This window comes from Strongylocentrotus purpuratus, unplaced genomic scaffold, assembly GCF_000002235.5.
Source record: "Strongylocentrotus purpuratus isolate Spur 01 unplaced genomic scaffold, Spur_5.0 spur5_scaffold_7, whole genome shotgun sequence".
NCBI lineage: Eukaryota > Metazoa > Echinodermata > Echinoidea > Camarodonta > Strongylocentrotidae > Strongylocentrotus > Strongylocentrotus purpuratus.
In genome coordinates, this window is record NW_022145613.1 from 16,552,833 (window position 1) to 16,576,143 (window position 23,311).

Consider the following 23,311-nt stretch of genomic DNA (forward strand, 5'->3'; position numbering starts at 1 on the left):
TCATAAACCCAAGGACTCTATTGGAAATTTGATGCGACATAAATGTGAACAATTATCAAGACTGTCCGGGAAAAGATTATGAATTTTCTTAGTTATTAATGAAGGAATAAATTACCAGGACCATTATGTAAAACAGCCTGCGAGCTGATTAATGTTATCCTGTTAAAAGATGTTTTAATAAATAAATAAATAAATGTTTTCGAACAGGGGTTGTGTAAAGCCAAATTTGCAATGATCATTATTATTATGATCAAACATTTTCTTTAGCGAGAGAAAATTAAAATTCATGATATTTTTAGTGCACAGCAAAATGGGAAGAGACTTCGAAAGATACGTCACACTATTGCCAATTTGTATCTGGTTGATCGCAACTTCAAAAATGTATAACTTCCTAAATTTTGTATAGGTTTTTTCACAAATTTTCAATGAATAATAAGCAAATAACTACCGTTGGTGAAGGTGATGGGACAAACTATCACTTCCGAGGCGACCTGGATGTAGCTATCTTTCCGAAGCGAAGCTGAGGAAAGATAGCGTATACATTCAGATCGACGAGGAAGTGATAGTTTGCCATCGCCTGAAACCAATAGGTGATTATTTGCTTTATATTCCACTTCTAAAACAATTTAACTACAAACAGAAAAGGATGTGTATGCATCTACATGAAAGACACCAGGCCCAAATTCACACCTAAAAAGGTAAAAGTTTAACACAACCCCTTGAGGGTATGGCTCATTGGTAATGCGCGCTTAATTACGCCTCTTTTAGTGCGCTTTTGGATAATCTTCAGTGAACGTGCGTTGCCCTTTGTAGATAGTACCTCTATCTTCAGTAAAAGTGCATTGCCCTTTGTAGATAGTAGTACTATCTACAAAGGGCAACGAACTTTTTGCTTCTCCCATCAATGATGGGCGAACTATCTTTGATCACGTGATTTACTTATGACCAATCGTAGAGCAAGATTCTTAGTATGTGGAATATAATTATGTTTATCTGAATGTTCTGCTTCTATTAAAGCCAACTTAATATAAAAGCACTTTCCCTTAATAACAATACCACAATATTTCATTTTACTGGAAGATATGTGTATATTGATTTCATTTGGGAAATTGATATTTACCTGTTTATTGTCCCCAAAAAAAATCAACCATCTCGATTTTTTCTTACCAAAGTAAACAAGATGAATCCGTGCTCTCCTGCTCCATCTATGAAGTTCAATAAATCCTGAAAAGAAATAACACATCATGATACTAAGTTTGTACACACCAGAAAAGTAGATAATCGTTAACATCACGATTGCATCTATAATAGGCCCTTCATAAACATCACTTATGTTGATGTGGCATATCCCTTGTAAAAAAATGATTTAGGGGATCCCCGGGCACCTGGAAGCGACTTCTCCACTCCAAAATTGCCCTAACATATTTTTTGTGGTGCCGTTTACTCCAAAATTATCTGGAATATCATTTCGAGAGAGATATTCACTTATTTTCTCGGACACAAAAACATCCTCTGTGTTCGTTATTACTTCGCAGCCAAAAGAATATCCCTTGTGTTCATAATTATGCCTTATGTTTTCTTAATAATTCATGTTGATATCCCACACTGCTCTAAAGTTAGCCTCGTTGGATTAGTTTGTTACAAAGATTGTGATATCCTAGTGCAACCCCCTCCCCTCAGGCCCCCCTCCCTCCTCTTCGATTCTTGACGGGACTCATATGCTACGTGCTCCTTTGATACAGTATTGAATTGAGGTGATGGAAACCTATTGACTACTGAACTCTCTTACTCCCATAGGCTTAATACAGGGAAAACTTGGTTCTAGTAGGAAATGGGTTAAGAGATTTGTCACATCTTGAACTCATTATTACCCGAACTTTCCCACTCCCAATATAATACCTTGTCTATCAAGAAACACTAAAACAACACCGATTGTAATGAGGACCAGACATTATTTACCTTTTCATTATTATCTCTCTTTTTGTGTGTAAATACTTACCGAGTATGGATTGGGGTACAGGAAATTATACAAGGTGCATAGTATAGACATTTCAGACTTTTTTTTATCATAAATAACTCGAAAGTTGAAACTCCTTCAAACAAATTGGGCAAGCCCATAGTAAGATTGGATTGGGGTAAATTTAATGTCGTATTTTCTTTCAATGTGCCCCTTGTTTGTATTTAGGTTTTGCAAGGGTGGTATAACCACTTCCCCGGCTATTATTATAATCAATACTCTTTTTCAATTCTAAATTGATTGTTATAATAGTGCAATAAACTTTGTTTCAAATCGAAATTGATAGTGACCGTTAGGTAATTACATAACCAGTAAGACTTACATCAATCAATAGTTACCACTCGTCACCCAGGTGTGGAAATAGGTATCTGGTAGCAAGTAAATCCTTGAAAGCTTTGCAGTGAAGAAAAAAACAGTTTAAGAGTAATACTTTGTGGGCGCCTTGAATATGTCATGGGATGGGTATGCGCGCATTCATTATTATTGTAGCTATATAAGCCTTATCATCATCATTTTTGGGCTATCTACCATCATTGTAACAACATTAGCAAGAAAGGCAGAGGTGCAAAATATTCCATGCTGGCATGCTTACTTGTGTCAATGGTTGAACAGGTGGAATCACGAATCCAGCTATTGGTATCCAGTTTGGGGCAATGGGTCTGGCGGCGTCGAGGGCGAAGGTAGTTTGACACAGCCATAGTGCTGCACTTGCCGCCACTTCCTTCGGGCTGAGATCTTCTCGAATCCCATACGTCGTCTGCAGCTGTCTGATTGGTTGAGTAATAATAACATACTCCAGGAGTGTGTGCATGACGTAACGATTGACGAAGTTTTGGACGCGCTGCGCGAATGTCATGTTGTGTGGTAGATGTTTGAACAGACTGAAAGGCACCAGGGCAGAGGACATGGGGATCCCAAAGAGGTCTTCGTTAAAAGCCGGAGTTCTTCGGGTTCCCGTGATAACCGTGAAAGGGACATCAAGATAAACTGCCAGGAGGGTATCGCAGGTGTCCAAGATCGGAGACGTTAATATCATATCGAAGTTCATGTCTTTTAGCCGAGATAAGGTTGGCGCATCGGCGAAGAGCTCGAAGCAACCGTGCAACCTGATACGGTTTAGGTGTGACATCTTCTGGAACTTTTCCATGAGGGTCATGCTCCCGAAACTCGTCATCACCGTGGACATCTCGTAGCGGACTTCGTCGAGCTCCGCGTCGCTCATCGAGTTCGGGTACGTGACGTTGTCGGTGTACGAGTTGCCCAACATACCTTGGGTGCCACGCCTGTCGAGTAGGAGAAGTGTAACGTCATGTCCTCTTTGGACCAGTTCCCTCGTGATGGTGCTCAGGCCTATGTAGTGACTGGGCGTGCTCACCAGGCTAATGGCTGGAAGTAAAAACTTGGCGGCCAAGGCCTGATGGTCTAAAGACAAACCGGACATAACAAGCAAAATAAAGGCATACCTAATTAAGCCAAACGCCTTCGAGGATCCTTTGCCTACCTCCATTGAAACTCGATCGCTTTAATTCTTCCCTACAGCTAGGCCTAAGTGATGTTAAGTTTGACAGACATCGCTACCTCTGAAAAAAAAACTGTGTCAAGTTCGTGAACTGTGACATCTGGAGAAGAAAAAAAACGCCCGTTCACAACTGGTTTCATCATTTAAATATAATCAGTGCACGGAAGTTCACGTAAACTATCCGGAAATTCACGTACGAGTTACGGAAGTTTCACATGCAAAAATAAACATAAAGAAATTACGGTGAGATGATGCGAGGTGTTCCTCAATTAAAATTGATTTCGATCCTAAATATCACTTTTAAGGCCGCATAAGTTTTAGCTTGAGTTGATGCTTGTATGAACGAGCCCCTTAAAATTATGATGTTGGCGGGTGCCGATCCATGTTCAGGATAATTATGAGAGGGACAATACAAAAAATCCCCCTACCCCGTCCGCCACCCCAGACCCGGCTGACTCGACGCCCCTGCTGATTGGCAGAATAAATATGGGGGGGGGGGTGTAGAGTTAAACAGAGAGGTACACGTGGCGACCCATATTTATTTCTTTCAGTCCAAGGTCCAACTTAGTATAGTCAAGTTCAAAATACTCTTAGAAGATAGCCCATTCGAGACATTTATTGAGCCGTCATCAGATATACTGAGAGGAAGCCACGCACTTTCTAGAGAAGGCATGCATACATAACAACCCATATTTACCCAGGGTCCAATCTTAATTAAGTCAAGTTCAAATGGTACTCGAGTGTAAAAGAAAATCCATTTCACAGCTGGGACGTCAGTGCTCAAGTATTATGGGGAAGTCGTGTTGTCTATAGTTTAGGGACTTTTAGATTTGCACGTCGACATAGTGGGCTGCTACGTGGGACGTCCTTTTAAGGCACTGGCAGTGCTTTAAAAGGGCGTCACAGTGCCTTAAAAGGACGTCATACGTAGCAGTCCATGCACTATGCCCCACTATGTCGACGTGCAAATTTAAAAGTCCCTACTAAATGTGCTGAGACTACAGCATTCTTCCTGATCTCAAATAAGAGGTAAACATTATTACTTTCTAGAGTAGCCAAACGGGTGTGATCATTGAAGGATACCCTTCAAAACAAGGAAATTTGGAGAAGGAGAATAGAAAAATGATAAGAACATTAAGAACAAAAAGAAGGGAAAGACAAAGAAAAGTACAAGGATGAAAATTAAAGAGAAATTGATGTCTGCCCCGGAGACTGCCCCCCCCCCATACACTTAATAATAATATTTATATTTAGCTTTTATATAGCGCTTAATACAATGTCTCTAAGCGCTTTACAAAGATATTATTACCCCGGTCATTGGATTCAGTGCTTGCCCACACACTGTGTGCACAATCTCCACTCCCTGGGGAACATTCCAGGGAGGCGTTACTTGACGCTTAAAAAATGTTTGACCAACAATGATGGTCGCATCCTACCGGTTACCCATTTAACACCTGGGTGGAGAGTAGGAAGTAGCAAGTGCAGGTTAATATCTTGCCAAAGGATATTAGTGCCGTGTCGGGATTTGAACCCTCGACCTTCCCATCTCCAGTCACACGCCTTAAACCACTCGACCACGACACTCCTACACGCAAACACACACACACACAGACAGGGGGCGGCGATCCCGGGAAACGGGGGGACACGTCCCCCCTCATTTTTTTAGGCGGGATTATCCCCCCGGACATTTTTAAACAGTGAGAGAAAAAATGTATAGCAAAATCAGGCGCGGATCCAGGATTTCTTGGGGGGGGGGGCCACTTTTTTTTTTGGTCCGAAAAAAAAATCGTAAATAAAAATCGCTAAATAAGCGGGGGGGGGGAAGAGGACACTTTTTTTTTGGGGTCTCGAAATTTGAAAATTTGACATTATGTTCCGTTGGGGGGGGGGGGGTCAACCACTAACCCCCTCCCCCCCCCTTCCGTACGTGCCTACTCGTCTGAAAATAGTTTTTCCCCTCCCTTTTACGTTTCATTAAATCATTAGAAAAAGAAGACGATTCGTTGTACAGTTTTTTTCTCTTAATCCTCGTCTTAATTCATCCCCCTCTCCCGCGCAAAGCTCGGAAGCTTTTACGTTTCATTAAATCATTAGAGAAAGAAGACGATTCGTTGTACCGTTCTCGACTCTTAATCCTTGTCTAAATTCAGTTTTCCCCCCGCTTCGACGTTTCATTAAATTTTTAGAGAATGAAGACGATTCGTTGTTCCGCTCTCGAAAATAATTTAGTTTCCCCCACCCGCGAGAAGCGCGGAAACTTTTACTTTTCATTAAATCATTAGAGAAAGAGGAAGATTCGTCGTACCGTTCTCGACTCTTAATCCTTGTCTAAATCAATTCCCCCCCCCCCCTTCCGCGCGAAACGCGGAAGCTTCGACGTTTCATTAAAGTATTATAGAAAGAAGACGATTCGTTGTACCGTTCCCGAAAATTATCCTCGTCTGAATTAAGTTCCCCCTGCCCTCCCCCGTTTCATTAATTCATTAGAGAAAGAAGACGATTCGTTGTACCGTTCTCGACTCTTAATCCTTGTCTGAATTTTAAATAAGTTCTTTGTCTATTCCCTTTTCTTCCTACGTCCCTCTTCCTTTACACTCCTCTCTTTTTTGGCCGGCGTTTATTGGGGGACCACCCCACCGCCCCCCCCCCCTGGCTACGCGCCTGCTGTCAGATGAACATATGTTGATACCTTGTCCGCCCCGGAAGCTCAGGGGTTTAAGGTTTTAATTTACGGTCAGATTAGCATTCAGGGGTCCGCCTTAGCGCCCTAGACGGGGTCCAGGGGGCAGAGCCCCGGAAGTTCAGGAGTTTAGGCATTTAATTACGGTCAGATAAGCATTATTTTGATACCTAATTGTTACAATGGCAGGTCATTAATTGGCTTGGGGTTCAGGGGGCGGAGCCCCGGAATCTCAAGGGTTTTAGGCACTCAATTACGGTCAGATGAGTATCGAGGGGCCCGCCTAAGGGCTCTTGGTTGGATCCAGGGGCAGAGCCCCCAGAAGCTCAGGGGTTTTAGGCGTTTAATTACGGTCAGATGAGCATTTTTGATACCTTATTATTTGTGACACTAGCAGGACACTATTTGGCGTGGGGTCCGGGGGGCAGAGCCCCCAGAAATCAGGGGCTTTAGGCATTAAATGACCGTCATATGAGCGGGATTAACCGCAACTGATCTCCGCTTCTTTTCTCCCTTTTCTTTTTTTCTTCCTCTTTTTGTTCCCTTTTAGCTCTCCTCTTTTCCTTTTCCTTCCTTCTCTCTTTTTTTTAGCGGGGACGGGGGAGAGGAGGCTAGGGTCTTTTGCCCCCCCCCCTCGATCCACAACTTGTTGGCGGGAAAATTGCAACTGATATCCCTTACCTTTCTTCATTCTCTTTTTTTCCCTTTCCCTTTCTCTCCTCTTTCACTTTCCCTTCCCTTCCTTATCTCTCTTTTAGGTTTGCTGGGGGGGGGGGGGGGGGGGAGGGGCACGGTCATTTTGGTCCCCAACCCGCTCCACACATTGTTGGCGGGATTAACCGCAACTGATCTCCGCTTCTTTTTTCCCTTTTAGCTCTAATCTTTTCCTTTTCCTTCCTTCTCTCTTTTTTTAGCGGGGACGGGGGGGGGGGGGGGGGGGGGGGGGGGGGGGGGGGGGGGGGGCTAGGGTCTTTTTGCCCCCCCCCCTCGATCCACAACTTGTTGGCGGGAAAATTGCAACTGATATCCCCCTTCTTTTCTTTTCTTCTTCCTATTTTGTCCTTCCCTATATCCCCTCTTTATCTTTTTCTTTCCCTTTCCTTCCTTCTCTTTTATTTTTTTTATTGGGGGGAGGGGAGGGGGAGGCAAGTCCTTCCCCCTATCTCCTTCTTCCCTCTTTTCTTTTCTTCTTCCTCTTCTTTTTTCCCTTTCTCTCCTCTTTCCCTTCTTTTCCTTCTCTCTCTCTCCTTTTTTTTTTTTTTTTTTTTTTGCGGGGGGGGGGGGGGGCAGGGCAGGGCACGCTCGCCCCCCCCCCCCCCCCTGGGATCCGCGCCTGAGCAAAATAACACACTTTTAGGCTCTGGAGGGCCTAAGAGTGCAACGTTTAGACTAATAAAAATGCAAAAATCATCTCGTTTACACTGTATGTTTATAAAATCAAGAGTCATATGGAAATGGAATCTTTGCTACAAAAAAGAATATTTCGCTTGCTCTTTTAAGAAGTCATTTCCTGCCTACTTACTAAATTTACCTACAGGTAGGCCTACTAAATATTTACAACCCTTCGGACTGCACACTAAATACCGGCAAATTAAAAGTGAAGTGTGAAAAAAGTATGTTTTAATACAACAAAACTCCAAATCCGGTGAGGGGGACGTAGCATAGAGCTATATAATAAGACTTATAGTCTTATGGGGGGTTGTCACTTCCGTCACCTTCGCCCTTCGCTCTCACAAGCGTACTGATGGGGGGGGGGCTTTAGGGGGAAGAAGCCCCCCCCCCCTATAAAATTAAAACATGATTTATTTCAAATTTGATACCAGTGATTTATAAATGTTGCTGAAATGCCATGATTTTTCCCCTGAGCTCACCAAGGGCTCTGAGGCGGGCCCCTAGATGCACATCAGTCTGATCGTAATTTAGTGCCTAAAATCCCTGAGCTTCTGGACCCCACTCCAATTAGTGACCTGCCAGTGTCACAATTTAAGGTATATATCAAAATATTCTCAGCTGACCGTAATTAAATGCCTTAAACCCCTGAGCTTCCGGGGGTCCGCCCCCTTGTTGGACCCCACCAGTGGGCTTAAAAATACTATGTCCCATTTGCGATTTTTCAAGGCCCAAAACAAAATTAGTGCTCTCTATTTTGTTCTCCCCCCCCCCCCCCCCCCAAAAAAAAAGCAAAAGCAATTTTGCTCAATACGCCACTGGCCCCGCTCGTTCACTACATGCTCACTGCAGGCGCGTACGCAGGGGGTGGGGGGGGGTTGGAAAAAAGAAATTGTGGTAATGGGTGACCCCAGCTGACCGTACCCCCCCCCCCGCAAGAAATAACGATCGGCAAAATTTTCGAATTTTGGGACCAGACAAAACAAAAATGTGCTCTTATCCCCCCCCCCCCCCCCGCTTATTCAGCGGCTGGCTGAGTCGTTGCGAAATTTTTGGCGTGAAAAAAAATCCTGCATACGCGCCTGGCACCCTGGTCCCTCGCATTTCGCCTCCCCCCCCCCCCCCCCCCCCCCCCCCCCCCCCGGCTCATGAAATCGCTGCCGTGCCAATTGAGTATAAGCACTTATTTTTTGGTTTTGGCTCAACGAGGCGCAAAGGGGGGGGGGGTGGAGTGAACATTTTTTCCCTCATATCCACCCCCCCCCCCCTCCACCCGCCCTCCTTGAGCAAAAAATAAATAAACATATATTTTGCCTGGCAGGGCATAGATAAAACACAGATAAAGGATCATGTCTTTAAAATTCTAAAAACACCCCCCCCCCCCCCATTTGAAGGGTGTTTATGAACACCTACAACAACAAAACCTTTTTGCCAGGGGGGGGGGTACGTGTTTGAACATCCCCCCCCCCCCCCCCCCCCCCCCCCCCCCCCTCTCTCATCCAATATACAAACAGCGATGAAACCCCATAAACAACTAGGCCTACAGAGTAGTGAAACGTAACCACTGAACTATACGCTGCCGGGGTAAGATTGGTATCCTATCTCAATCTATTGGGTGTACAATGACGGATACGAGGCAACTGCATCTTGTGTACTAGAAAACCTGTCTGATTACCCGATGTTGTGCAATCCACCGGGTTGCTATTTCGGGAATATTACCCCTCAAAATAACCACAATTTCGCCATAACACAGCCTTTTCATCGTGAGAACTTATATTTTTGGGTGGATAAACCTGGAAGGGTCATTGTTTTACGTTTTCCCGTAGTGGAAACACTCCATCAGAGAGGTAACAATGTTTTACTTTTAGTTTTAATTTTACGTTTTAGTGTTGGTGCATGCATGGTGAACCGTAGACCGAAAACTTCAGTCTCTCTAATCGTCGGTTGTTCCACTGAGACTACGTCTGGCTCCACTAGACCGTCTCTCTAATCGTCGGTTGTTCCACTGAGACTACGTCTGGCTCCACTAGACCTCCGATTATAATGACAACAAATGTCAGTTTTATTAAAGAAATGACCCAAATCAGATGGTTATTGCTGTCTAGGTGAACCGATAACTGCAGTGCAACATGCAGTGCAGTGCTAGTGCATTGCAAGTCTGCATGTCGGATTATGTTTGTTGTGAAGAAGATGATGTACTGTGCTGTGTGCTGCATGCTATGTGTGACCCGATCCGAGAACTTGGGCTGTGGCAGGCTAAACCATAGACGTAGTGTAGTAGAGAGGTCTAAAGTGCTACGCTGCTTATAAATCTAGTTTCTCTAGCTGGATACAGGTTCGATACATTAATCGTATGGACTACTGTAGGATGAAAATGAAATTCCCAATTAATCAGGGGAATTTATACATGTTTTGTTTGTTTTTAAATTTTAAAAAAATTAACAATTTTGACACCCCCCCCCCCAAAAAAAAGGATAATCTAAAGATTTGGGAGCCTGTCTCTGTTGTCAGAGATTATATTGATAACCTATTTGGGAGACAGTTTCCCATTTGTTTACAATTGTTACAAACTGGTTCAATTTCAGCAATTTTTGAGGCTCAAATTGATTTGTATTCCTCAATGAAAAATCCCAAACTGCGTTTAAATTCAAAATGAATGCGTTTACGAATTGTTTCCTTTTTGCAATGTCAAAGTGCAAGAAGAATGAAAGCAAATAATTACTATTCATTTTACTTTTTTTTTTTTATTAAGTAGGCGTATTTGCTTAACTTCTGAATTTTTTAGAATAGAACCCCAAATATATTTGTCTTTTTGTTACAGGAAACTAATCTCAGGAATTTCTCAGGCGGTTTCCCCACGCTTCAAATTCAAGAAGGGGAAGTTCTAACATCTGAAACAACCAAGAGCAAAGGGGATACTATCTAAGGAACATTAATTAAAACATCAGGATCTCGCCAATCAAATCTACCTTCAAGTTACACCACCTCAACAACATAAGTCGTATCAATTCAAATTGTAATCTGGTCAAAGACAGAACAATGAGTACGGGAGGAAAAGTTGCATGGCCTGCTGCCAACCCTTGGGGCAAAAGCCCGCCTGTTGCTGTCTCGTCACTGAGTAGTGTCATGGATGAGGAGTATGCCTTACAACTGCAGAAGGAGGAAGAGAGAGTCGCTGTGCCAAACGCTGATGCAAGGTAAGAGTGAGGGAGTTACATGTATTGTTGGATATTGTGATGAAAACAGGACATGTGAGCCTAGAAAACCAATGTGCTCTGTCTCTGTTTCTCTCTCTTTATCTTTCTCTCTCTTTCTCTCTCTCTCTCTCTCTCTCTCTCTCTCTCTCTTTCTTTCTCCCTCTCCCTCTCCCTCTCCCTGTCCCATATTCATCAGAATCTATAGGATTGCCCAAGTTATAAATACATTGTGCAATACTGGTATATTACAGCTCAGATCCCATTCAAAGTTTCAAATTCAAAACATAGAGAGACATCTATTACAGTGGATAAGTGCAGATATGAACCATTAGCCAGTGCTGGGGAATAATTCACTTATTTCAAATGTTGCACAGGGGGTAAATACATGAAATACATGTAGTAAGCTGCATTCATTTAAGTTCTAACCATTCAATTCTCACTTAGTTTTGTATTCCTCAATCCGCTTTTTATTAAAAGAGGTCAAATCAGTGATACAAATTTTAAACAGTTATGTTTCCATTATCATTTCGAAGTGATTTGTGATCTCCATAATGCATAAAGAGTTGCCTCTTGCCATATAGGTAACTGAAAACACAATTATCTAAGAAAAATCTCAAATTATACCGATGTCTCTTTCCAAATTATTTTTTCGTAGTCCCACACTGGCCACACATGACATCCCATGTGATGTCATGATTGAAGAAGGCAAGGAGACCGACAGTGATCTTCTTCTGGCTCAGATGCTTCAGCTTCAGTTTAACAGAGAGTATGATGCTGAACTCTCCAGGGAGGAACAGAAATACAACAAAGATAGCAAAGGTGTGTTCAACAAAGCTTGAGATATTAAAGCCCAACTGCACTACTCAAAGCTACTTGTGCCCTCTATATAGCAAACAATGCCTTATAGGTGCCTTTTGTTCCCCCATGATCCCCTTTTTCTTATGTTAATTGAGAGCTGATTTGATGAGATAACCACCTGTCAGTGACCTTGCAGGGAAGTCTAAGCCCCCCCTGGCCAAACTAATGTAGACAGGCTTTCAGCTCCAGCCATATAACTCTTTAGTTCATCAGAGAATGTTTTTGTACAAGCACACTCTAGATTTTATAAAGTTTTAACAGTAATCACAAATATAGTAAGTGTTTGCAGTTCGAGGATTATCAATTTAGCAACATAATGAGCAAGTTTTGCTGCAATATATTTTGATGAAAATTTGAAATTAAAACTTCAAATGCAAGGTTACCAGGCAATAATGTGAGTATAGTTAACCAGCATATTATTTTCTTTACTTATGTGTATGTAGGCTGAGTAAAAAAACAAATCCATTACATTCACAGAAATAGAACTGTAAAAGAATAGAAAAGAATAGAATGTAAATCGATTGACACAAAAGGCAAAATTAACTTGTTCCTCTCTCTCTGTCTCTGTTTCAACAGTTGGTATATCCTTCTCAAATTATCGTTCTGTCCATCCTGCGTATGATGACGATGAAGATGATGATGATGATGATGATTACCAAGAAGAATGGATTCTTGGTGATGAAGGTAATTATCACTGAGATGTCTTGCTCATATTTTAACAAAGTTTATAGCGGGCAAACAAATCTTTATGACTCACCAGGGCCTACCTGGCAATGACTTACACAGATCGGTGTAAAGTAAAGATAGACACACTTTAAGCAATGCAGGAGCTCTCCCAAATAGTGGAAGATAGAACAGACTTGAACAAAAAATTGTCTGTTCTATTACACTTTCACCTTGTAGTAGTATTAAAATTTGATCAATGCCGTATGATGTTTTCTGGTGCAGTTAGTAAAACATTAAATCGATAATATATGGTAATGAAGGTCTTCATCATAAGTGCGTAGATTGTTAATTCTCGTTGATATCCTAGTCACACCAACGAGACCAATGCCAGATGAAAAATATATGGATGTTTCTTTCCTGGGAACCTAGTGACTAGTTATTCCATTCTGTAATTAATGATGAACTGCAATACTTGGAATCCAGTCTGCATACATTTCTTGTTGATGCAAGTTTTCAGGTTGTCTAGAACGACCTTTGTTTCAAAAGTATGCATAAAATTGAATATGTTACTTTTAGTAAACCGGTCTACCTCAATACCTTGAATAGAAAAGTGTCAGTCCGTTTGGAGTTAGTTTGGCTGAGGTATGGTAATGTTTTGCGTAAGCACACATTATATGTTGTATGTAATATCAAAGACAATCACTAGTTACTGCATGTAAGAGGATTCTCACCAGATAATAACATATCTATCCCACACTTGCAGGAAGAGAAGCGGAATTACTTGCACCACCTAGCCCTACGCCGGGACAGAAGAAGTCGATCGTTACAAAACACGATGCACAAGTATGTGGGAGGAAGAACGCCAGTAGAGTCATGAATCAGGTAGGCAACAACTTTGATGAAGGTTTTGTGATTCATTTTGAAAGAGAAAGTAGATCAGTTCTGGGGCCGTAATCAATTCAGTACAGAAATGAAGTCAGTAGTACTGTTTCTTAACTCGTATAAGCTTTGAATAGGCCATTTTCATAAAGATTTATTCACTAAATTTGATTACATTACGAAAATGGTGAAGGTGAAAACTAATTTCCCATTTTTGTTAATGTCTTTTTTGAAGAAGAAGGTCGTAAAATGATTATGATATGATTATTGAAACTTTAAATTACTCTTTTTTATGGTTAACTGTTGAAGAAATGAATGATTTTAACCTCTTTCTTAGACATCATATTTGAATGTATTTATCTTTGTTTGACTTTCTTATTTTGCTATCACCTTTTAATTGATACCACCTTGCATTTACTCTTTCAGTTTCCGCCTGCCTTTCCCACCGGTAACAGCTTTGGGATGGATATGAAGCTATCAAACAGTGTCTACAACGTGCTCAAGATACACTCACAGAAAGAAGAGAGTAAAGCACAGAGACTGCACGAGAAGAAAGAACATTCAACAGCTGTAAGTTCTACAATTTTTGTGTTCCTTTCCTCCTCCTCCTCCTCCTCCTCCTCCTCCCCCTCCTCCTCCTTCTTCTCCTTCTTCTTTTTCTTCTCCTTCTCCTTTTCATTTTTCTCCTCCATTTTCTCCTTTTTCTCCTCCTCCGTTACCTTCTTCTCCTTCTTTTTCTCCTTCTTCTCCTCCTTTTTATTTTCTCCTCCTCCGTTACCTCCTTTTTCCTCTTCCTCTGCTTCTCATCCTCCTTCTGATCGTCTCCTTCTTCTTTCTGCTGATTTTCAGAGTCTGTATTTTATCACTTGTATAAGTAAGCAATTTCTAGATATTTTAGATGAATGGGTCATAGCAGGATGTTCCTCAAGAGCCAGTATAGAAACAGCTATGCTTAGAATATTAAAGCAGTCCATATAATTTTTATTTACCAAATTAAAAAAAAAATCTACAAAGAATTCTTACCTTATTCTTTTCTTGAGTAAAGGCTGGTTAAAACATCACAGCAAATCTGAGACGCTGTCTGTAAATCTTTGCTGGAAAGTTGCCTGAATGTAGCGATCATTCAGGAATCACAGACAAAAAGCACTGTATGGTATCCGCGCTCTCACAAAGAAACTTTTTACACATAAACCAATGGGGATCTCAGCAAAATTTATTTATGCGGCCCGTTACCCGGGACAACGTACATCTTTTTAAAAAAAACTATTGACCGGTAGGCGGGCATGGCTAAAATCACGACTCCAATTTCGACCAATCAGATGACTAGATTAATTCAATATACTAAAGAGAGGTATAAAATGAATGATACTTCACGTCATAGCACATTTCAGTCCAAAACAATAATATTTTTATTTTTGTCTTCAGGAAATGGCTGTGGATTCTCGAACCAGGATCATGCTGTATAAACTTGTCAACAACGGTATGTTAGACTCGATTACAGGCACCATCAGCACCGGCAAAGAGGCAGTTGTCATTCATGCATATGGAGGACAGTAAGTATTATTGTTCCCACCACCATGGGGTTTTCTGGGGGTCGGGTCGGTGGGTGGGGGGGGGGGGGGGGCGTGTACGTGAGGGTTTTTTTAAAGTTTTTTTAAAACGGTAGTGGTATTGGTTTGAAAGTTACATTGAAAAATATGAATACTGCTGAATCAAATGTAAGGTATTTTGTTTTTTGTAGCAAAACTTCAACGAGTACATGTATTACTTCAAATTAATGAAAACACATCTAGTAGATTTAACATGATTACATATTTTTCTGGATTGATAGAATTGATGATCACATTATACCACCGGAGTGTGCCCTGAAGGTCTTCAAGACGACGCTGAACGAGTTCAAGAAACGAGACCAGTACATCCGCAACGACTACCGCTTCAGAGCCCGCTTCAAGAAACAGAACCCACGTAAATTCATCCAAATGTGGGCTGAGAAGGAGATGCACAATCTCAATCGGTAAGTACCTGTCATGAGCTCAATCGTTCAGAAGCACACAATCCAAGTATGTCTAGTAATATGCCTTGGTCATCCCACCAAATCGGTTGCAAAATAAATTACATTACTCCCAATGGCCAAGACTTGTTGGTGATCAGTTGCTTTGCAGTCTGTTTCTGGTTTGGTGTTGGTCTTGTAGGTGTAGCCGGGGCATGTGCCGTAGGAGAGTTCCTCTGTCAATACATGTTAGTTGGCTTTCTAATCATACCTACATTTACTCTTCAAGCCCCACTGCACTACTTATAGCTACTTGCGCCCTCTATACAGTGTGAGTCAAAAAATCATATAAGCATGAACACATACCACTAACAAATGATACCAAATGATTTGGGATAAAACACTCTTTCATAAGATGTATGATACTTTACTGTTCATAGATGATTTTTTAAATAATTAGCAATTTTCTAGGTGTAAACTTTTTTTTGACTCACACGGTATAGCAAACAATGTCTAATCGGTGCCTGTTGGTCCCTCATGATCCACTTTTTTCATGTTAATTGAGAGCTGATTTGATGAGATAACCACCTGTCAGTGACCTTGCAGGGAGGACTAATGCCCCTGGCCAAACTAGTGCAGACAGGCTTTAAACAAGTCAATATTCACTTTGCCCACTACATGATTGTTATTGAAGAGAAACATAATTCTTGTAATCCTATCAATTTTGTTTTCTGTCCACTATATGTTCATGTATGTAGAATTGTATAGATTTGTTTAAATGTTGAGAGTAACGAGTTTTAATACGGTAAACTGTGTTTCCGAATATGATTTTACAGTCATGAACTAGTTCATTAGATTTCGTAGAAATGAGATGTTTTGTAATTAGAAAATCACCTTTAATAGATATAACATGTAACACTTTTGAAATGTTTTGTTACAACATTTTACAAACTGATTAAAAAATAAAAGATCAATCTCATAGTATACTAACAAAAAACATTACCTCCAGAAGCCCTAAATAATTACTGATTTTGCCCATATTTTCTTGATCAGGATGCGAGAGGCTGGAATCCGATGCCCAGAGGTTGTGTTGCTACGGAAACACATCCTGGTCATGTCTTACATTGGCAAAGACCAGAAGGCAGCACTCAAACTCAAGCACGTGAAATTCTCTGTTAGCGAGGCACAGTGTGTCTATGAAGAGTGTCTCGAGGTACGTTGAGGGTACTGTTCCGTGTCTTGAAGCACGAGAAGCATGTAAATGTTTTGTTCTCCAGAAGCAATATATATCTGCAGTATCTGATCAATACCGGTAGTTGATTTGCATCTTAACAATAATAATAATAATAATATTCCCCTTTGATATAGCGCTTAAAGGTAAAGACCAGTATTGGAAATGCCCCAATTTCAAAAAATGAAATGGAAGCTCTTATTACCAATCATGTGAAAGAATATGTTTTGACTAATACGTGATGATACAAATTTTGCCGGGAAACCGCCTACTAATTGATATATTTGCTAAATTAGTTTATCTATTGGGATGTGATAGATAAAACGCACATGTGCGAAGTCCCATATACATCTTTCTGTGTATGGTGCTTGTAACTTTACCAAGACTGGGCCAAATTTCTTATCATTTTGATGATTCCAGAACCTTGCAGTACACACCGATACTTATATGCTAGATGATCAACCTGTTCTGATCGATTCCACAACGTTTCTTCCACAATGCAATCGCATGACCAGAACTAATCTTTATCTTTAATACAAATGTCTCTAAGCGCTTTACAGATATAATATTACCCTGGTCATTGGATTCAAATTGAAGAGAGTGAATGGTTGTTTGAAATTGTGGTTATCACGTGTTCATGAGGCAATCTTATTACGGATAAGTCAAGTGTTGACCGTATTGATTATGGGATGGGAATGAAGATGGTACAGGGTGAATATGGTGTTGTAATGATGATGGTGATGATGATGATTAAGATGGTGGTGATGAAGATGATAGTGGTAGTAATGGTGATGGTGATGGTCGTGGGGATGGTGATGATGATTATGATGATTATGATGGTGGTGATGATGGTGATGATGATGATGATAATGATGATGATTATGATAGTAGTGATGATGATGATGATGGTAGTGGTAGTGATGGTCATGGTGATGTTGTTGATGATGATGATGATGATGATGATGATGATGATGATGATGATGATGGTGTTGGTAGTAGTGATGTTGATGAAGATGATGATGATGATAATATTGGATCATCAGGTCTGAGCTAGGTGGTCAGAAATGAAGAATACAATTGTTTGATGTTAATCATAACACAAAGTTTACAAACATTTACAATTTGTGAGAAGAATCCATAGAATACCTTTGAACAAAACTGTATCAACATTTTTTCTCTTCTTTTCATAGATGATAGTGAAGTTGTATCGTCAGTGTAACTTGATTCATGCCGACTTGAGTGAATACAACATCTTATGGCACGAAGGGCATCTATGGTTCATCGATGTCAGTCAGTCTGTAGAGCCAACCCACCCTCATGGCTTAGAGTTTCTTCTCAGGGATTGCACAAACATCAGCAATGTGAGTATTGGACATGGAAAGCATCCTTCATACTTTAACCCTTGGAATTAGGCCCGTTTCGAGTAAACGTTTAATCGTATACCCGCCTGGTAAAGCCAGTAGTCTGAATAATGAACTTAATAACCGAATACTTGATGACTCATTGGGAACCCAAGAACATCATCGCCTTAAAAGAGTATAAATGGATGTGAAATGGAAATCTGTCACAGTAAGAAATGTTGGGGCTTTCCTATAATTACCTTGCGGTCGCACGAGGGCTTAATGGAAGAGGGAGGGGTAGTAATTAATGATAATAACAGTCAAGTGTTATAGCTAGAGCTATTTTAGTGGTGGGCGCAACTTCACCGACGCCATTTAAATCCCAAATGCTGACCTCTGCAACAACGCGATCATTCATGGTAAAACCGGTCACTCAAAGATTTTCACTTTTTGAGGCGCTTCTTGATCATTTTGAAGCTTAATTTTTTTAGGGCTTTAATGTTACACCATATCACAGAAACTGATAACACGTAGAGGCGTGCATTTGAGATGCCTTTAATGACCATCTTTGATTTTTGTTTGCCATTGCAGTTCTTCCGTAAGCTTGGAGTCCATGGTGTTCTCAAGCCTCATGAGCTCTTCAACATGGTGACAGGTCTGGAGCTTCAGTTTGGAGATGAGCAGGAGTTTCTCTGTCGGGTACGTTACGTTTGTCATGAAATCACAGATCAAGATTCAGGCCACGTCCTATGAATACTGTAAACGCTGTTATTTTTGCGTGATAAATTTTTTGCGCTGAGCGACCCGAAAACATATTCGCGGGTTCTTAAATTCGCGTTGCACACATTTCAGCCCGTTCAGAACATGCATAAGAAGTCATGTTTATAATTTTGCGAGTTCTAGAATTTGCGCTTGCTGATCTTATCGCAAAACCTGCGAATATTTCTACTTTTACGTAGTCGATCACAACTTATTTGAGATTGATATCGATCGCAACTATGTACATAAGAGATGAGAGAATGCAATCTTGCGATTAATTTGGATCAATCACTGCTCTTTTTACAAGACGAGCCCCATATCTGAATCAATGGTTCTTCAACGTACATTGTCACAATATTTGCTACACAGTCAATTTTGTCTATTACCTAACATAAGCTTAACCCTAACCCCAAACCACAATGAGCAAGATTTTTTCTGTCAGGTATAAGAAACTCATCTTCTAGTCGTGGTTTGGGAGATAGATCTTTCTCCCCCCTCATCCCCTTCCCTTCCGTCTCTCCATGTTGCCTATATGAAGTACTAATATACTTTGAATGTGAAGTACATGGAAAGGATAAGCAAGTTCATAGTTGCAGTCTGAGCATGAGCAGATAAAGGTCATTGCAGACCAAATTGTGAAGTACACGGAGACAAAATACTGGATACGTGCTCACGAAAGTTATGTAATAATTATTCATTTATCCGCAAGCAGTGCACTCCATGATACACAGGTGGAAGTATTCTTTGAAAAGGGGAAACAAAGGCTATTTATGTAGCACCTCCATCGCTGTAGGAGTGATTATTTCAAAATGTACAAAGTGGGACCTCTTCATGTTTTGAAGATCTGTGGATATTCAGGGTCATTTGGGACATGTGCTAACCGTGAACTGGTCTTTTATAAATGTTCTCTGCTCTCCTTTTAGATCGAAGCCCTGCAGCAGAGTGAGAAGTTCAAGCCTTCCAGTCCCAAGGAGAACAACTTCGCCTTTGACTACTTCTTCGACAAGGTGAAGGGCGAGGAGCAGGAAGGGGAAGCAGAAGAAGGGAAGAAGAAGAAGAAGAGGAAGAAGAAGAAGGAGAAGCAGAAGAAGGAGAAACCGAAGGAGGAGAGACTCAATCTGATAATGGGAGCAGTGATCAAGCCAGTGGTTCCTCAAAGAAGGATTAATTACTTGGATTATGTCCCACGTTAAGAGAAGTAGGGGGAGGGGGGTGGTTTTCCTGGAAGTATCCAGACATAGATGTAGTCTTAGATGACAGCGGCTTTAATTAGAGCATTTATCATCAAGTTATTTTTTATTATGTCAGTCTGTATATATTCCTGTGGTTCTTCTGTACCTGTTGTGTCCCCGTGCTCCCTTCCATTCATCTTTCTTCTCTCTCTCTCTACCATGTCCCCTTCTTTCACCCCCCCCCCCCTCCCCCCCCCCCCCCCCTCCCCCCCCCCCCCCCCCCCCCCCAATCCATCCCTTTCTGTCTCTCCCTGTCACCTAGCCCTCTCCTCTTGCCCGATCCATTCCCAAGTTTTCAGTAGTTTCTTTGATTAAACTTGATCGGTCATTTGGACAGAATAGTTCTTATAAAGGAAGTTTCTGAACAACATTGATGTTTAAGAATAAAATGGCTAAAATACATGCCAGTGATATGGAATTCACTTTCAGGCAACTGGATGAAACAAAAGAATGATTGATGATGTTAGTTATTATCCATTTCATTCTTTTCTTCTGTATAGAAACCTATCTTAAAAATGTGAACTTTTAAGGGGAATTGCTTTTTTTAGATTGTTTGATTGGGTAAAAGCTTTAATAACAGAGTAGCAGATTAGTGAAAAGTGAAGAAAATCATAACTCCTGATTAATTTTTATATTTAATTTTTAGAATATTTTTTTTAAGTTTTACATTTAATTTTTTTGAAGTCATAATGCACATTCACTTTTTGTTTTAATGGAATCCTATACAACGGCTTTAAATTATTTTTTTAATTAGTGCGAGTGTCCCAATTTACTTTCATTTGCAATACCAGCTTGAACAGAAAAATGCTCAAAACCTCAGATAAATGATGTAAGCGTAATGCAAGCTTTCGCCCAAATCACAGAAATTTCATGGTTCAAACTTTAAATTTTTCTGATACTTAAGCAGCAGGATTGACCTGTTACATGCTTAAAGGGAAATCCGACCTCAATAGACAACTTCTTTCAAAGAACGCAGACAAAATTAGAGAAGCAAATGGGTAAAAGATTTAACCTAATCGGCCACAAATAAGAAAGTTACAAATTATTGAAAGTTTTAATCACTAAAGGTACGAGTACTTCAAATTGGCTGAATCGGTTGTGTAACTGTGAGGTGGTGCCTGACACTTATCCCATTTGTTTCAACACACAAAATGATTAAAATTTATTTAATTTTCTTCAAAATGTATGAATCAGGAGGGTCTTTTGTTTTTGAGAAGACCTTTTATAATATACTATCTATGATATATTTGGAGTAGTGCCCCATGGGCCTGGAAGATGTATTTTTTTTAAACACAACAAATGGGAGAGTTATCCCCAACTACATCACAATCCACTGACCAAATTGCCAATATGAGATCCGCATCTAGATGTAATGATCTCCTATTTCAAACATTCATAACTTTTGCATTATTGGACTGATTTATTTCAAACTTTTGCCATTAAGTTTCTTTGATTCTTTTGCTTTCATATAAATGAACTTATTACAAAGGTTGGATTGCCCATTATTAAAAGTTAAATGGAACAGACGATGCCTTGCCTTAAGTCTACAGTATTTTATCATTGGGTGTCTCTTACTTTACCAAATATTGTGAAATTCCGATCCTTAATAATACTTGGTCTGATCCAAGTGCTAGAAGAACTTTATACAATCATTAGATATACATGTACTTTATCTCATATATGCTCAGTATTAAAAGTATGGGACAAAATAGCATATACTTGCTCCTGTAGTAAAGTTGTCTCTTTGGTGCAAATTTTATCTGAGGATTGCAAGATCTTTGCAATTGCTGGATGATATCTATCTTGCAATTCATGATGTCGAATGATTTTGAGATAAATATTGGTACACAAAGTGATGTTTTTGTTTCAGTGTTTCACTTCAAATGTGCAGTTTTCCATAAGTTTGCCCCTTCAATCACAAATATTTTGATGAAATGCAAATTTTGTGTTAAGTAATTAATGATTTGCAGGACATTTGGATGGTAATGATATTCAATTTTTGTGATAACATCTTGTAATTTCAATTGACATTAATTTATTTAAGGGTAATTTTTATTCTATTTATGAAACTGTTCTTTGTTTTGAAAAAAAGTAAATCAAAGAAACTGAAATAAAAATAGCAAAAAGAGAAAATCAGTGTGGTGTCTTGTTTTTACTACTGAAAATGTGTAACTCATTGCTTAGAGCATATGGAAATGTATTTATTTTATTTATTACATTTATTCTATCAAAACCGTTAGAAGTCCGTCTTTAATAAGTGGAATCTTTGACTTTAATATGTGCAAAGAAAAGAAAAGTACATCAGATTATAAACTTCAAAATGTCTTTATTTAATAAGCACACATACATATATATCTCTTGACAAAAGGTATAGGCATGTGTAGTTCATAATTAAACCAATTTGTTAAAGCATTAATGATGTCAAACATAAAAGACACTGTTTCATGTGTCTAATACATAATATATACCTTGTATTAAACTAATATGGTGCATTGTCAGGAAAAACTACCAACATCAAAATGTTACTTTCCCTTGTAAGATCAAAAACACAATGAACACTTTCCATTGATGCTTCCACAGAAACATGTATCATTATGAACTACTCATCCATTTATGCGCACAGGCATCGTCTCGACTCATAATTTGTATTGAATGTGACCCTTCATCAGAAAAAAGATTAATACACATATTTTCAATACACCTCCCCCACCAAATTAAAAAACTAGACGATAATGGTACGTGTTACAATGTACACAATATCACTGTAGGCTCTGTAAAAGCCCTTGCAATTTGGATCACGAGGGTCTTGCTTTCATTTTACTTCAGATTCTTCCTACAACCTGAACCTCCTTTAGTCAACTACCCGAGGTTACCAAATTTAACTTTATTTGTAAATGGTTATTTCCAGTAGAAACAAAAAATGACATTCCTTTGTTGATGCATGTATTCAGCCCAAAAAGGGTAAAACTTTCCCAATTTGATTATCAGTATTCTTGATCAACTGTTAATGGCAAACTAAGTGGTAACGTAGGCAACTTTTTTTGTTCACCGCTGGAATGGAGAACATCCAACAATGGCATATTCACCACGAAACTGGGAAGACCCAAGTAATACTGTTGGGTTTATTTGGGAATCTAACACATTTGTAAGATCATCTTCCTGGGACCTGTTTCACAAAGCTTTTTTTTCAATGACAAATGACAAAAAAATCAGTGACAAATCTGCTGATTACCAATCAGAAGCAAGGATTTCACTAGCTTATAACAAAAACTGTCATTTGTCACTGATGACAAGTTTTGTGAAATGGGGCCCAGAAGTGAAAAAAATCTATGGTTAAACCCTTAGATTGTGAGTGGTACCAAATAAGTTTACTGGCAAGTTATTGTTGTCATAGGAAACTGTGTTTGCAGCAGCTGCATTTAAAGGAAGGGGGAGAAAAGTTTAGACTGCAATAAATAATGAATACAACTAAGTCAATGATGTACATACAACACCTGCATAGTTACAAATAATTTATCAATGATATCCTTAGAGAACAAAATTCATCCCAAATT

The 23,311-nt window shown here is 39.9% G+C and overlaps 2 protein-coding genes across 3 annotated transcripts; one reads left to right on the forward strand and one right to left on the reverse strand.

Annotated features, from left to right (window-relative positions):
• Nucleotides 1–684: 684 nt before the first annotated feature.
• Nucleotides 685–3,458, reverse strand: LOC115919873 (UDP-glucuronosyltransferase 1-4-like). The gene is made up of 3 exons (XM_030974443.1): nt 2,610–3,458; nt 1,168–1,224; nt 685–690 (listed from the first exon to the last, which is right to left on the reverse strand). Exons 1-3 carry the CDS (start codon nt 3,456–3,458, stop codon nt 685–687), a joined length of 912 nt encoding a protein of 303 aa, XP_030830303.1.
• Nucleotides 3,459–9,254: 5,796 nt separating this feature from the next.
• On the forward strand, nt 9,255–21,872 carry LOC752024 (serine/threonine-protein kinase RIO3). Of its 2 annotated transcripts, XM_030974177.1 has the most exons (13): nt 9,255–9,508; nt 9,711–9,940; nt 10,427–10,802; nt 11,458–11,621; nt 12,237–12,344; nt 13,090–13,208; nt 13,632–13,775; nt 14,631–14,758; nt 15,037–15,219; nt 16,249–16,408; nt 17,617–17,787; nt 18,358–18,465; nt 19,449–21,872. In XM_030974177.1, exons 3-13 carry the CDS (start codon nt 10,645–10,647, stop codon nt 19,716–19,718), a joined length of 1,713 nt encoding a protein of 570 aa, XP_030830037.1. In that variant the 5' UTR covers nt 9,255–9,508; nt 9,711–9,940; nt 10,427–10,644; the 3' UTR covers nt 19,719–21,872. The 2 variants fall into 2 exon arrangements, with proteins under 2 accessions (XP_030830037.1, XP_030830036.1); XM_030974176.1 differs by lacking the exon at nt 9,711–9,940 and having other exon boundaries at nt 9,255–9,452.
• The last annotated feature ends 1,439 nt before the right edge of the window (nt 21,873–23,311 follow it).

Excerpts from the sequence above, each read along its gene's own strand:
- LOC115919873 (XM_030974443.1), bottom strand. The coding sequence starts at position 3,458 with ATGTCCGGTTTGTCTTTAGACCATCAGGCCTTGGCCGCCAAGTTTTTA. Across the intron at positions 1,225-2,609 it reads CTGTTCAACCATTGACACAA|GATTTATTGAACTTCATAGA; the intron begins GTAAGCATGCCA and ends ATTTCTTTTCAG.
- LOC752024 (XM_030974177.1), top strand. The coding sequence starts at position 10,645 with ATGAGTACGGGAGGAAAAGTTGCATGGCCTGCTGCCAACCCTTGGGGC. Across the intron at positions 10,803-11,457 it reads GTGCCAAACGCTGATGCAAG|TCCCACACTGGCCACACATG; the intron begins GTAAGAGTGAGG and ends ATTTTTTCGTAG. Across the intron at positions 18,466-19,448 it reads AGCAGGAGTTTCTCTGTCGG|ATCGAAGCCCTGCAGCAGAG; the intron begins GTACGTTACGTT and ends CTCTCCTTTTAG.